Source organism: Triticum dicoccoides, chromosome 5B (assembly GCF_002162155.2).
Source record: "Triticum dicoccoides isolate Atlit2015 ecotype Zavitan chromosome 5B, WEW_v2.0, whole genome shotgun sequence".
Classification (NCBI taxonomy): Eukaryota; Viridiplantae; Streptophyta; class Magnoliopsida; order Poales; family Poaceae; genus Triticum; species Triticum dicoccoides.
In genome coordinates, this window is record NC_041389.1 from 697,428,190 (window position 1) to 697,441,318 (window position 13,129).

Genomic DNA, 13,129 nt, shown 5'->3' on the forward strand with positions numbered 1-13,129 from the left:
GGCCAAATGTAGACAATTTTTTAACTAAAAAGAAACATTGCATACAATTCACAGTCAAATAAATCACACAGTAAGATAATAGTTTCGCAACCGAATTAAAAACACCAAGTTTACAACCGAATTTAAATTTTCAAGAATACATCGAAAGAAAATGAACCGACAAATCTAATGGTTGCCAATGTGAATCCACATGTGCTCAACCAAGTCTTTCTGGAGTTGCATATGACTATGCCCATCGCGCATTCCATGATGAAATTGGGTGAATTGTTAAACGTTGCCGGTTCTTGGTGCTCGAGCACAACATTTTCACCCTGATATTCAAACCCTTGGTCGTAGATATTGTTATCATGCTCATCCTCGATGATCATGTTGTGCATGATCACACAAGCAGCCATCACCTCTCAAAGCTTCTCGGTGCTCCATGTCAGTGTAGAGTGCCTAACAATGTGGTCATTGACGACCAATGTAGCAACCACAAGCTCTTTGTTGTGCGACGACAAGTCATCCGATGAACAAATGAAGTTGTTAAAAAAAATTACTCGACCCCACTATCGATGATACCTTGCAACTTGCAAGCAAAGTGTCGAACACCTTGTGGTCGTGGTGGAGACGCGTCCGGTGAAGAGCATCTCAGCTTCCCCGTACAGGCAACAAGCCTGTAGTAGCGAAGACGTGTGCGGCAGGCGGCCTTGCAGCATGAGGTGGACGGTATTGGATCTGATGGGCGTCGTCGGCAGCCGTGGTTTCTCTAGTACCGGTGGCGGCGAAGTAAGCTCACAAACACTGGCAAGAACTCCTCCAGAAGCGGGCGAGGCCGGGGAATTTGTGTCGATGCGCCGGGGCTGCTGGGTGGTCGGCCTGGACAGCGACGGAGTTGCCGAAAAAATGGGCGGCGGCGGCTTTGGCGGGGGGTGGGGGATAGGTGCATGCCGCACATGGAAGGGGGTATGTTTCACCGATGGACGGGCCAGGGGAGGACAAATAAAGTGCCCGTGCCCTATCCATTTCGATGCAAACTTGACCTAATTTTAGGCCGGAAATGGTTTGGACGAAAAATGAACACCCGTCCATTTGCGGGCACGCGTTGGGTTCTGATTTGTGTCCATTCCTCTCCAAATTGACGCGAGCGGACCAATAGAGTCGCCCGTTGGGTTGGCCTAACAGATATCCTCTTCTTCGGTCAACCACGGGGCGATACAAGAGGCGTACTGGAGAGCTGCGGATCGATCGAGCAGCCGAGAGCGCGTAGCTAGGAAACGGAGATGGAGGCCGCCATCTTGAGCGGCTCCATCAAAATTATGCTGCCGAAGCTCTTGTCGCTGGTGGAGAAGAGTTGGAATCTGAGCAAGGACATCATGAGGGACATCAAATTCCTCGAGAAGGAGCTCGGCATGATTGTCCGTTCCATCGACATGGAGCTCAACGCGCCGAGACAGGATCATGGAGCAGCCCTGCTGCTCCTGTCGATCGAAGATCTGCGCGAACTGGCTCACGGGATAGAGGACTGCATCGACAGCCTCATGTATCGCGCGAGCTGGAAGCAGCAGTCTTCTCTGTTCCGCCGGCGCGTACAGTCCCCCAAGACGCTCCTCACTGGGCTGCAGTTTGCCCAGAAGCTGCAGAGGATGAAGCAGATGGTGGTGGAGGCGCACGACCGGAGGCAGAGGTACCCCGTCCCCGCCCAGACCTCCGGTGATGCCCCGTCGCCCTCCTCCTCTGCTTCGGATCCGCGCCTCGTCGACGCAGATCTCGTCGGCGTCGACGAGCACCGGGCGAAGCTCCTGGAGCAGCTGGCGGAAGCGGCCGAGGGGCAGCCGATGCAGCTCAAGGTGGTCTCTATCGTAGGGTGCTGGGGGTTGGGGAAGACTGCTCTTGCCGCCGATGTGTACAAAACCGAAGCCGGCGGCGAGAGATTCGACAAGCGCGCGTGGGTCTGTGCCGCGCTCAGGAGCCCCGGGGAGGTGCTGGCCAACATGCTCCGGGAATTCGGATCTGATTGCCAGGAAAGTGTGCTGCTGGACACCTCCAATGTCTCGCAGCTGTGCGTACAAGTCAGAAATCATTTGGCCAACAAGAGGTATTTACAACTCTCTGCTTTACTTCTCGGATTCATTTCACATTTGACTTATTGATTCAGAGAGTTCTAGTTAAGCACTAATGTATCAATTTGGTATCACCTTGCTAGTACTAAGAGTGCTGAGTCAAAACTCAAAAGAGTCAACAGTAATATCTCAGTTTCCTTAATTACTCTGTGCTGTTGTAAGCAAGCCCTGAAAAATAAGCAGACTATGTGTTCTTCTCTTATCATGATTAAAATGAGTGACTCTCTAATGTTTCTCTTTTTCTACTATGAGTTTTAATCTCTTAAAAACGAAAGATATACGTACTTGAACCTGCTAATTTCTCAGCATTTTATATAGCTAGTGTGAGAAATTGCGGCCCTGTGCCCACAGGTGTAATTGATACTGGCAAAGTCATTATGTATAGCTGGCTTCAGAAAGGATGCAGATTAAATCATTTTTTCTTCTTGATTTGTTTTTTCAGATATTTCATTGTAATCGATGACATTCAAACCCAAGCGCAGTGGAAAAGAATCAAATCAGCTTTCCCAGATGACAACGATGGTAGCAGCAGAGTTGTGGTGACGACAACTATTCAGTCAGTTGCTACTGCCTGCAGCTCTGAGAACGGCTATGTGCACAGAATGAGTAGACTCGATGAAAAATGCTCGAAGCGATTATTCTCTGAGAAAGCTTGCCCAAAGAAATATTTGCATTATGACCAACCTGATACAACAGCAATTCTGAACAAATGCTATGGCCAGCCCCTTGCCCTGATTACCATGGGTGAATTCTTGAAATCAATTGGTTGGCCGATTGGACGTACCTGTGAAGATGCATGCAACAACATTCGTTATCATATGGAGAACGGAGAGACCTTTGGTGATATGCGACGCGCTCTGATGCGTAGCTACGCCAGTCTGGGCGGCCATGCTCTCAAAGCCTGCTTGTTGTATTTTGCCATGTTCCCGAGTGATCATCCCATGAGAAAGAAAAGCTTGTTGAGGCGATGGTCAGCTGAGGGGATTGTAGAAACCCAAGCTTCATGTGATGCCATGAAACTTGCAGCTGAAAATTTTGACGAGCTTATGGACCGGAACCTCATCGAACCCATCGGTGTAAGCAACAATGGTAACGTTAAGACTTGCCAAACTTATGGCATGATGCGTGAGTTCATTTTGCAGTTGTCAGTCTCCCAGAACTTTGTAACTTTGTTTTGTGATGACAAGAAAGAGGCTGGCAAATATGCCCGTCGGCTTTCTCTCCATCATAAAAATGCTAAAGATGATGACAGATTCAAGAATATTGATTTATCACTTGTCCGATCCCTGACAATCTTCGGGGAGGCATGTAAAACTGTACTCAATTTCAGCAAGTATGAACTGCTGCGAGTCCTGGATCTTGAAAAATGTGATGACTTGAAGGATGATCATATCAAAGGCATATGCAACCTGCTGCTGCTGAAGTATCTGAGCCTTGGGGGTAGTGTTACCGAACTTCCAGAGGATATTGCAAAACTGGAGCATTTGGAGGCACTTGATGTGAGGAAAACAAAGGTAAATATACTGCCGGTGGAAGTTTTTTTGTTGCCCTGTTTAATGCACATATTGGGAGAGTTTAGGATTTCAGACAAAGTCTACAAAAAGAGTGTTTTCCTCAAAAAGAAGACGGGTAATGAAGTGCGGAAGTTTCTTTCCGAAGGAAAAAGTAACATTGAAACTCTAGCAGGATTTATCACCGATGGAAGTGAAGGGTTTCTTCATCTCATGGGTCATATGAATAGATTGAGGAAGGTGAAGATTTGGTGTAAACCATCTGCAGCTGCAAGTAGCACTGACTGGTCCGATCTTATGACGGCCATTCAACAGTTCATTCAGGACAAAAAGGACGAAAATAATGATACTACACGTTCTTTATCGCTTCATTTTGATGGATGCTCTGGAGATTTCCTGGATCCCATACAAGGACCCTGCTATCTCAGCTCTCTGAAATTACATGGCAACTTAACTATATTGCCTCAGTTTGTTGTATCACTTCGGGGTCTCAAGGAGCTTTGCCTTTCGACTACTAAACTTACAACTGGTGTTCTTGAGGCTTTGAGTAGTTTGAGCCACCTGCAGTATTTAAAACTGATTGCTCATGAAATTGAGGACTTCAGTATAGAAGTTCATGCACTGCCCAGGCTTCTACGCCTTTGTTTTGAGCTGCAACGTCCGACATTCCCCACAATCAAACAAGGAGCTATGCGGTTTCTCGTCACACTCCAGCTTCTTTGCAAAGATATAAATGATCTTTCTGTCATCAACATTGAATGTTTCGAACATCTTGAGGAGGTCATCCTTCATCCTAGAGTCAGTCAAGAAACCCAGAAACAATGGGAGAAGGCCGCTGAGGAACACCCGAATGGGCCAAAAGTTTTGTTGTTCAAATCTGGTGATGAAGCAGAGAATTCAAATGATCTACTGAATCCAGCATTCAGTCGTATGGGGATTTCTGAAGTTTGTCCTCCATTAAATGAGTCGGCGAGCAGTATTGTGGTGTCTTAAGAAGGATTTCGATCCTTGATTCAGCATGCTGGTCAGTTTTTTTCGATTACTTCTCTGTAGTGTTAGTTTATGTATCACCTTAATTTCGAACCTTCCTCTGGAGTGTAGACAACCTATTATTGGCGTTAAGTCAATGGAGTGGAACGTCCTTTGTGCTGATTTTAACTACCGTGCAGCTTAATAATGAAAGGGATGCCTTTATATGTGATATTCATTGATCTAGGAAATTTTCAGTTAGCTCGATGTATATGGCTTTTGTTACCACGGGCTTTAGGTGTCGAAGTAGGCCTATATGTACTTAGGTACTCCTCTCAAAGTCAAACTATGGTACTCCCTCTGTAAAGAAAGATAAGAGTGTTTCTTATCTTTCTTTATGGAGGGAGTACTTGTTTTGAGGACCTCTAGCTAAGCAGAACTGGAATAGCAGTATGCTTTGTGCTTTTCGTAATGAGGAGACCATTAATTGTCATTCCTTAACTGACGGCATTAGGATCACTTACTCTTGTTGGTGTTAGTGCTTTTTTTTTCTTTTTTCTTGCAAATCAAGAGCTTTGATTCAATTAAACAATGGGATTACAATCGTTCAGCAATCAGGGAACTAAGAAGTTTGGTACATAATTAATCCATAAACATCTTCTTCTATTCTCCGAGGCTTGCTTAGCGCAAAGATGCGCCCCTTCATTGGCATCACGACCAGCAAAGGTTAACTGGAATAGCTCCAGATTCCCGCTAAGCTCTTCTATTTCTTGAAGGATGGAAGCAATCTCTGATCTACCTTCGCATCTGTTCCTCCAAAGATTGACCACCTCCTTCGCATCTGATTCTATGATGATCATGGAAAGACCAATATCACACGCTAATTTGACGCCATCTCGGATTGCAAATGCTTCCATGACCAGAGCACTGGCAGCCTGCCCATACCAAATAGCCTGGCCCCTTATCATAATTCCTTGATGGTTCCTTATTAGAGCCCCTGTAGCACCCTCAGTTGTATTGGAACTGAAGCTTGCATCAACATTAATTTTCAGCAAGCCTTCCGACGGTGTGGTCCATTGCTCCCGTTTCTTCCATGCAGTCTCTGTAGATGCGTGAGCTGACATAGAAAGGTCTATAGCAATATCTGAAACCCATTTAACTGATTCATCCACTGACCTGGTGCTACCTTCATGCTCCCTAGCATTTCTCTCTGTCCAGACTGCCCAAGCTCGACACAAGATATAAGGTACATCATAAGTAGACACTGTGTTGCTATCAATTATGTCCATGGCCCATGTAGTCGGATGCAGTTTTGGAATTTTTACCGAGGACACCTGCTTGAGGTGGTGCCAAAAATTCTTGGCCCAAGTGCAATCAAACATAGCATGCTTAATGCTTTCTTCCCTGCCACAGGACCGGCAGAACGGGATTTTCTCAACATGTCTATCCTTGAGAACTGACCGGCATGGAATGAATTTCTTGATAACTCGCCACCAAAAATTGCAGACCTTTGGCGGGACCTTTAGTCGCCAAAGCTTTCTCCAAAGCGTACGTTCGTCTCGTGAAGAACTGATAGTTTTCCCAATGGCATTCTTTGCTGTTAGTAGAGCTCTGTAGGCGGAGCGAACAGAGAAATTACCATGTCGTTCCAACTGCCATGCCCATATATCCACATCCAGACTACCAACAGGTATTTGTATTATAGCTTGGGAATCAACTGGTAGGAAGATGTTATTAATTAGAGCTTCATCCCAAACACCATTATCTTGTCTTAACTGTGGGAAACGTCGTACCCTGCTCTGGGCGACGCCTGCGTGTTATATTGACAGGGGTGCAACTCCCTGGATAGCGTACAAGTAGTTTAGATTACAACTTGGGAGAGAGGAAAGAGATATCTAGTTACAAAGGATAACAGAGAATATAAACTGACTATCTCTATCTCTACCTCTAGTCTTCGGTTACAAGGAAAGGAAGGAAGGGACCGGCTAGCCAGGCTGCCGAACCATGTACATACGTGCTGGTTTAACACACTCCCTTAATCACAACTTGGTCAAGTTGAGATTACGCTTGAATTCCTCAAGACTCCTTGTAGGTAATGCTTTTGTGAACCCATCTGCAACTTGATCTCGTGAGTGCACAAAACGAATCTCCAATTGCTTATTAGCTACCCTTTCTCGAACAAAGTGAAAGTCTATCTCAATATGTTTGGTCCTGGCATGAAAGACTGGATTAGCAGATAAATAGGTAGCACCAAGATTATCACATCATAGACATGGGACTCGAGTGTGCTTCACACCAAGCTCTTTCAACATAGACTGAACCCAGATAATCTCTGCTGTGGCATTAGCTAGTGCTTTATACTCAGCTTCTGTACTTGATCGTGACACTGTGGCTTGTTTCTTTGCACACCAAGATATTAAATTTGGTCCAAAGAATACTGCAAAACCTCCAGTGGAGCGTCTGTCATCTGGACAGCCTGCCCAATCAGAATCAGAAAAAGCACTAACAAGGGTTGAAGAGGACTTGCTGAAAGTAAGACCAAGGGCCATAGTCTCTTTTACATATCTCACTATACGTTTTGCAGCAGTCCAATGAGTTGTAGTGGGAGCATGAAGAAATTGACATACTTTGTTAACAGCAAAGGAAATGTCAGGCCTTGTTAAGGTTAAATACTGAAGAGCTCCCACTAGGCTTCTGTATCTGGTACTGTCTTCTTGACTTAAAGGTTTTCCCTCAAAAAGTGACAGTTTTTCTGTGCTAGATAGTGGTGTTGGTGAAGGCTTACATCCTTGCAATCCAACTCTCCTTACCAGATCAGTGGCATACTTTTCCTGAGAGAGATGAAGGCTATCTTCATGCCTTTTGACTTCAATACCCAGGAAGTAATGCAGGTCTCCCAGATCCTTAAGAGCAAACTCAGCACTCAAATCCTTTAGCAGTCCTGACACAGCTTCATTAGATGAACTTGTGACAATGATATCATCAACGTAAATAAGAACAAATATGGATGTATTTGACTTATTGTAGATAAACAAGGATGTGTCAGATTTTGAAGGAAGAAAACCAAGTGCTTGCAGTTTCTGACTCAGTCGTGAGTACCACGCCCTGGGAGCCTGTTTCAATCCATATAGAGCTTTGTCAAGTTTGCATACATAAAATGGTTTGCTTTTGCTTTCAAACCCAGGAGGTTGCTTCATGTATACTTTCTCTTCCAGAACACCATGAAGGAACGCGTTCTGTACATCTAGCTGTCTGAGACTCCATCCCCTGGAAACAGCAATAGACAATACGAGGCGAATAGTAGCAGCTTTAACAACCGGACTAAAAGTGTCCTCATAGTCTATGCCATACCGTTGTTTAAAACCCTTCGCAACAAGTCTGGCCTTGTAGCGATCTATGGTTCCATCAGATTTTCTCTTTATTCTGAAGACCCACTTGCAATCGATCAAATTTTTACCTTGCCGTGGTGGAACCAGGTGCCATGTTTTATTTTTGCGGAGTGCAGTGTATTCTTCTTCCATGGCCTTCTTCCATCGTGCATCACTAAGTGCCTCTTCAGGAGTGCTAGGTTCACCTGTGGAACACGCCAAACCAAATTTCACAACTTGTTTATAATTAATAGGTTTGGTTACCCCTCTTTGTAAGCGTGTACGCGGAGCAATGGCTGTAGAAGATCCTGCTGACACATGAACAGGCTGCAATCCCGAGGCAGATCCTGTCGGCGCTACTGTAGCAACCTCGGACAGATCGCCAGGATCCTCTACGGCTCCAGAAAGCGCCGACTCGGGTGCATGTGGCGCAGACGATCCCGCTCCAGGTTGCCCATCATGCGGCAATGATTGGCTGGGCCCGGGCAAATCAGCACCGGATCGCGGGCCAGGGGACAGGACAGGATCGGCGTCAGGATCCGTGTCTGTCTCGCGCCCGTGCGGTGGAGGGCTCGGCTGCCGTCGCCGCACGTAGTGGCGGGGCCCGCTCGTGGCCCAGCGAGTCCCAGTGGGCCGGGTGTCCACGCCGGATTGGTGCGGGCTGGAGGCCGCGTCAGGACCGGTGGAGGAGCGCCGCGCGTCGCTCGTGGATGCGCCAGCGCCACGCCTGGCTGGCGACGCGGTTTCCAGCGCCCTGCCGCCTGCCGATCCCGAGGCGGATCTGCTGCAGATCTCCTGCGCTGCTGATCCCGAGGGGGATTTGTTCCCCAAGGCTTGACACATAAAATGTGAAGTGTTTGTGGCTGTTGCTGCACCATTTTCTTCACAATTTTCAGCTGCATCATCACAAAGCTCATGCACACGGTTATGAGAATTAGTCAACGGTTGATCATCAGAATTATTTCCCCCTAGATCAAGGCCGGTGAGATTTTGTGGTAAAAGGAGGATTTCTTGACGTAGAAGTGCGCCGGCGTTGGGATGAAGTTTGGAGAATGGAAATTGTGTCTCATCAAAAACAACATCGCGAGAGATATATACACGACCCGTAGGTATATCAAGACACTTGACACCTTTGTGTTGGTTGCTGTAACCAAGAAACACGCATTGCTTGGATCGAAACATAAGCTTGCGATTGTTGTAAGGACAAAGATTGGGCCAACAGACACATCCAAAAACACGAAGTGTGGTGTAATCTGGTTTTGTGTGGAGAAGTCTTTCCATGGGAGTTTCATTGTTTATGACACGACTAGGTAACATATTGATGATGTGTACTGCAGCAAGAAATGCCTCATCCCAGAATTTGAGGGGCATAGAGGCGCCAGCTAAAAGTGCTAGGCCAACCTGAACAATGTGTCTGTGCTTGCGCTCAGCTGACCCATTTTGTTGATGAGCATGCGGGCAAGACACATGATGAGAGATTCCAAGTTTTTGAAAGAAAGAGTTTAATTTTTCATATTCACCTCCCCAGTCAGACTGGAGGGCAATGATCTTGCTATTGAATTTTCGTTCAACCAAAGCTTGAAAATTGAGAAAAACTTGGAATACATCGGATCGTTTCTTAAGAAGATAGATCCAAGAAAACTTGCTATAGTCGTCAATGAAACTCACGTAGTAGGTATGTCTACCAACAGAAGAGGGTGCAGGCCCCCACACATCAGAGAAGATGAGTTGCAAAGGCATAGTACAAACACTACTGGAAATTGGATACGGTAATTGATGACTTTTAGCCTTTTGGCAAGAATCACAAACTGTTTCAACATCTCGCTCACCAACATATGGGAGTTTATTCTTCCTAAGCAACTTCTCAACTAAAGAAAATGAAGCATGTCCTAATCGATCGTGCCACCGTGTTGAAGACACTTTGGTGGCACTAAAAACTTGTTTATTCAATCTTCTAATCTCCGGGATCAAAGGGTAAAGCCCACGAATGCATCTACCTCGATATAGCACCTTCCTCATTGCCTGATCCTTAATCAAAAAGAAGAAGGGGTGAAATTCAAGAAAGGCATGGTTGTCAATGGCAATGCGATGAACGGAAAGAAGATTTTTAGAAGCACTAGGAACATGCAAAAAAATTCGGAGATGAATTTTTCTGTGAGGGGTTTTAATAACTGAATGACCAATGTGACTAATTTTCATACCTTCTCCACTGGCGGTGTGGATGTGATCTTTGCCACGGTACTTCTCTCGCATGGTCACCTTGTCAAGCTCGCTGGTGATGTGGTTTGTGGCACCGCTGTCAACGTACCAATTTGTGTCGACACCGTAGGAGCCATCAGCAGCTCCGGCCACTTTTTCATCTTGAGAAGACTCATCATCGTCCTCATCAAAGCGGTACCAGCAGTCCTTGGCAGAGTGCCCCGGCTTCCCACAGATTTGGCATCTGATTGTGTCGGGGCGAGACCTGCTGTTGGAGGAGCTGCCATTGCGCCGGCCCCTGTTGTTGGTGTAGGAGGGCCGACCGCCGCCGCCGTGGCGTGCGGAGTTGTTGCTGTTGTTGCCTCCGCCGCCGCTGCTCTTGCCCTTGCTGTTCCGCGGAGGGCCTCGATGACGTGAGCCCCCGCCTCGGCCGCGGGTGGTAGCGTTGGCAGAAGATTTGAAGCCGCCTCCTGCGCCTGCTCCTTGGAAGATGGCCACCCGTTGATCAAAATTGCTCATCATAGAGAACAACTCATCAAGGGTGACAGGGACGATCCGAGCGTCGAGGGCGGAGACGAGCGGTTGATACTCCATGTCCAACCCGTTGAGGATGTAGGAGATAGACTCATCATCTTGCAGGGGCTTGCCTGCTGCAGCTAGCTCATCGGCGAAACCCTGCATGGATGCGAAGTAGGAGGCCACCGACTGCTGTCCTTTCTGCGCGTTCGTGAGCGACGCGCGGATGTTGTTGACGCGGGACAGCGATGTGGACGAGAACATGCTCGCCAATGTTCTCCAGAGTTCGTGCGCGTGGGCGATCGACGTCACCTGCACAAGCACTTCTTTGGAGAGGTTATTCAGAAGGTAACCAAGCACCTGCTGATCCTCTCGGATCCAAACCGAGTGAATCGGGTTGGGGATGGACTCCTCCTTGCCATCCTTGTCCTTGCTGACGACGACCTTGGCCGGCTCCGGCATGCTCCCGTCTACGTAGCCGAAGAACCCTGCCCCCCAAAGCTGAGGTGTGATCTGAGTTCGCCATAGGATGTAGTTTGTTCGGGTGAGGCGTTCGGTGATCTGGCCAGAGAGGGTGGAGTTGGTTGCGCTAGAGGAGGCCATGGCAGGAGGTGAGGCGGTGGGAGGAGGAGATCGCTAGATGGGAAGAGTTAGGCTCTGATTACCATGTGGGAAACGTCGTACCCTGCTCTGGGCGATGCCTGCGTGTTATATTGACAGGGGTGCAACTCCCTGGATAGCGTACAAGTAGTTTAGATTACAACTTGGGAGAGAGGAAAGAGATATCTAGTTACAAAGGATAACAGAGAATATAAACTGACTATCTCTATCTCTACCTCTAGTCTTCGGTTACAAGGAAAGGAAGGAAGGGACCGGCTAGCCAGGCTGCCGAACCATGTACATACGTGCTGGTTTAACATTAACAATTCCTGAACCAGTGTAACTCCAGAATTGGGCATTCTAACAATTGGCTTCCATCCCGGATTTGGGGGGATCCAAGGATCCTCCCAAATTCTTGTATTAGCACCATCTCCAATTCTTCTTATCGATCCAAGGTTAAGGGCTTCTGTTCCCGACAATATGGCTCTCCATGTGTTAGAGGCATTTCTTTTGCATCCAATAGACATGATATTACTGTCATGGTAATATTTCCCTTTCAAGACTCAAGCACAAAGTGATTCAGGCTTGCTGATTAACCGCCACCCTTGTTTCGCTAACATAGCTTTATTGTTGGTGTTAGTGCTTTGCATTCCTCCATATGGCTTTCCACAATGATGCTGTGTTTGACCAAAAAAACATTATGTCTAATCATCTACAGGCTATGTACATCTATCAACTGGCTACAGTCATGGCCAATGTTGTAGCCAACGGATCAGCAGGAGGCCATGATGGAGTGTAGCAACAAGCTGGGTCAACTTATCAGAGGGTTTATGTCTAAAATTGGGTCATGGTTCAATAATACCTGAGTTCTTTATTTTTGTTTTATTATGACTGGTATAACTATGACTTTGTAAAAAACTGGTTGTGTGCACCCTTGGGTGCTGAGATCAGAAGAGTTATTCTGCCATTTTTTTAAAATAAATAAAAAACAGCGACTTCTATTTATTTTTGTTGTGCAGCATATAGTATGGGTATAATGTAATCCACTTGCTAGATAGGCTGAGCTGCCTGTTACTGCCAATGATGGCTAACGTTGTGAACTCATTTACTGGACCAACATGTACCCACCAGAAAGTTCACTTAAAACATTTGCTTTGATGAAAATCGCGGCACATGTGCACGAATAGCACTAGCAGGCGGCCAGTACGCAATACGCATGCTTAGCCTGTCGGTGTGGCACTGCTACTGCCACTGACCTAGCTGCTGAGGCCAAATGGGTCGAAAATGATGTTCTGCAACAGGCACATCACCACATACACATAACGCTGGCGCTCGTTCACCGGACCCGCAACCGGATTACGCGGAAATAAGTCAATCGAGGATGGTTTCTCCTTCATTGGTTGCTGACGTGGATGTGTGTCTAGCGGGTCGATCCAGCAGTTAATTCCTCGAAGTGATGTCCAAATGTTTAGGGCATCTCCGATGAAACTCACCAAAATGGAAACCACAAAATGGCCGTTGACATGTCCAGACTTGTTCGTAGACATGGATGCGGAAGCCACTATCCAACCCTAGTAATTTTTTTTTCTTATTTGTCCGGCTTTATTCAACTAAGCATTTCATCGAACACTTCAAGTGCATCATCTGAAGCTCCTCGAGAAACTCCTCGCACGGCAAAAAAAAAAAACGGACGCCACTGCACCCAGAGGACGCCGGACGCGCCTTTGCCGCCACGCTCGGATGCGCCATCTCGCATGCGTCCAGCGCCCTACACATCTCATCCTCGTGCAAGCGGTGGAGGTCCTGGACTGCTAGTGCCAAAAGCACACGAACGAGACGAAGGACACAACCCACAAAAGCGGAG

At 47.0% G+C, this 13,129-nt stretch overlaps 1 protein-coding gene across 1 annotated transcript; it reads left to right on the forward strand.

Moving 5' to 3' along the window:
- Positions 1 to 1,137: 1,137 nt before the first annotated feature.
- LOC119312733 (disease resistance protein RGA4-like) lies at positions 1,138 to 12,270 on the forward strand. Its single transcript, XM_037588494.1, has 3 exons — positions 1,138 to 2,077; positions 2,545 to 4,637; positions 11,984 to 12,270. Exons 1-2 carry the CDS (start codon positions 1,263 to 1,265, stop codon positions 4,604 to 4,606), a joined length of 2,877 nt encoding a protein of 958 aa, XP_037444391.1. The 5' UTR covers positions 1,138 to 1,262; the 3' UTR covers positions 4,607 to 4,637; positions 11,984 to 12,270.
- The last annotated feature ends 859 nt before the right edge of the window (positions 12,271 to 13,129 follow it).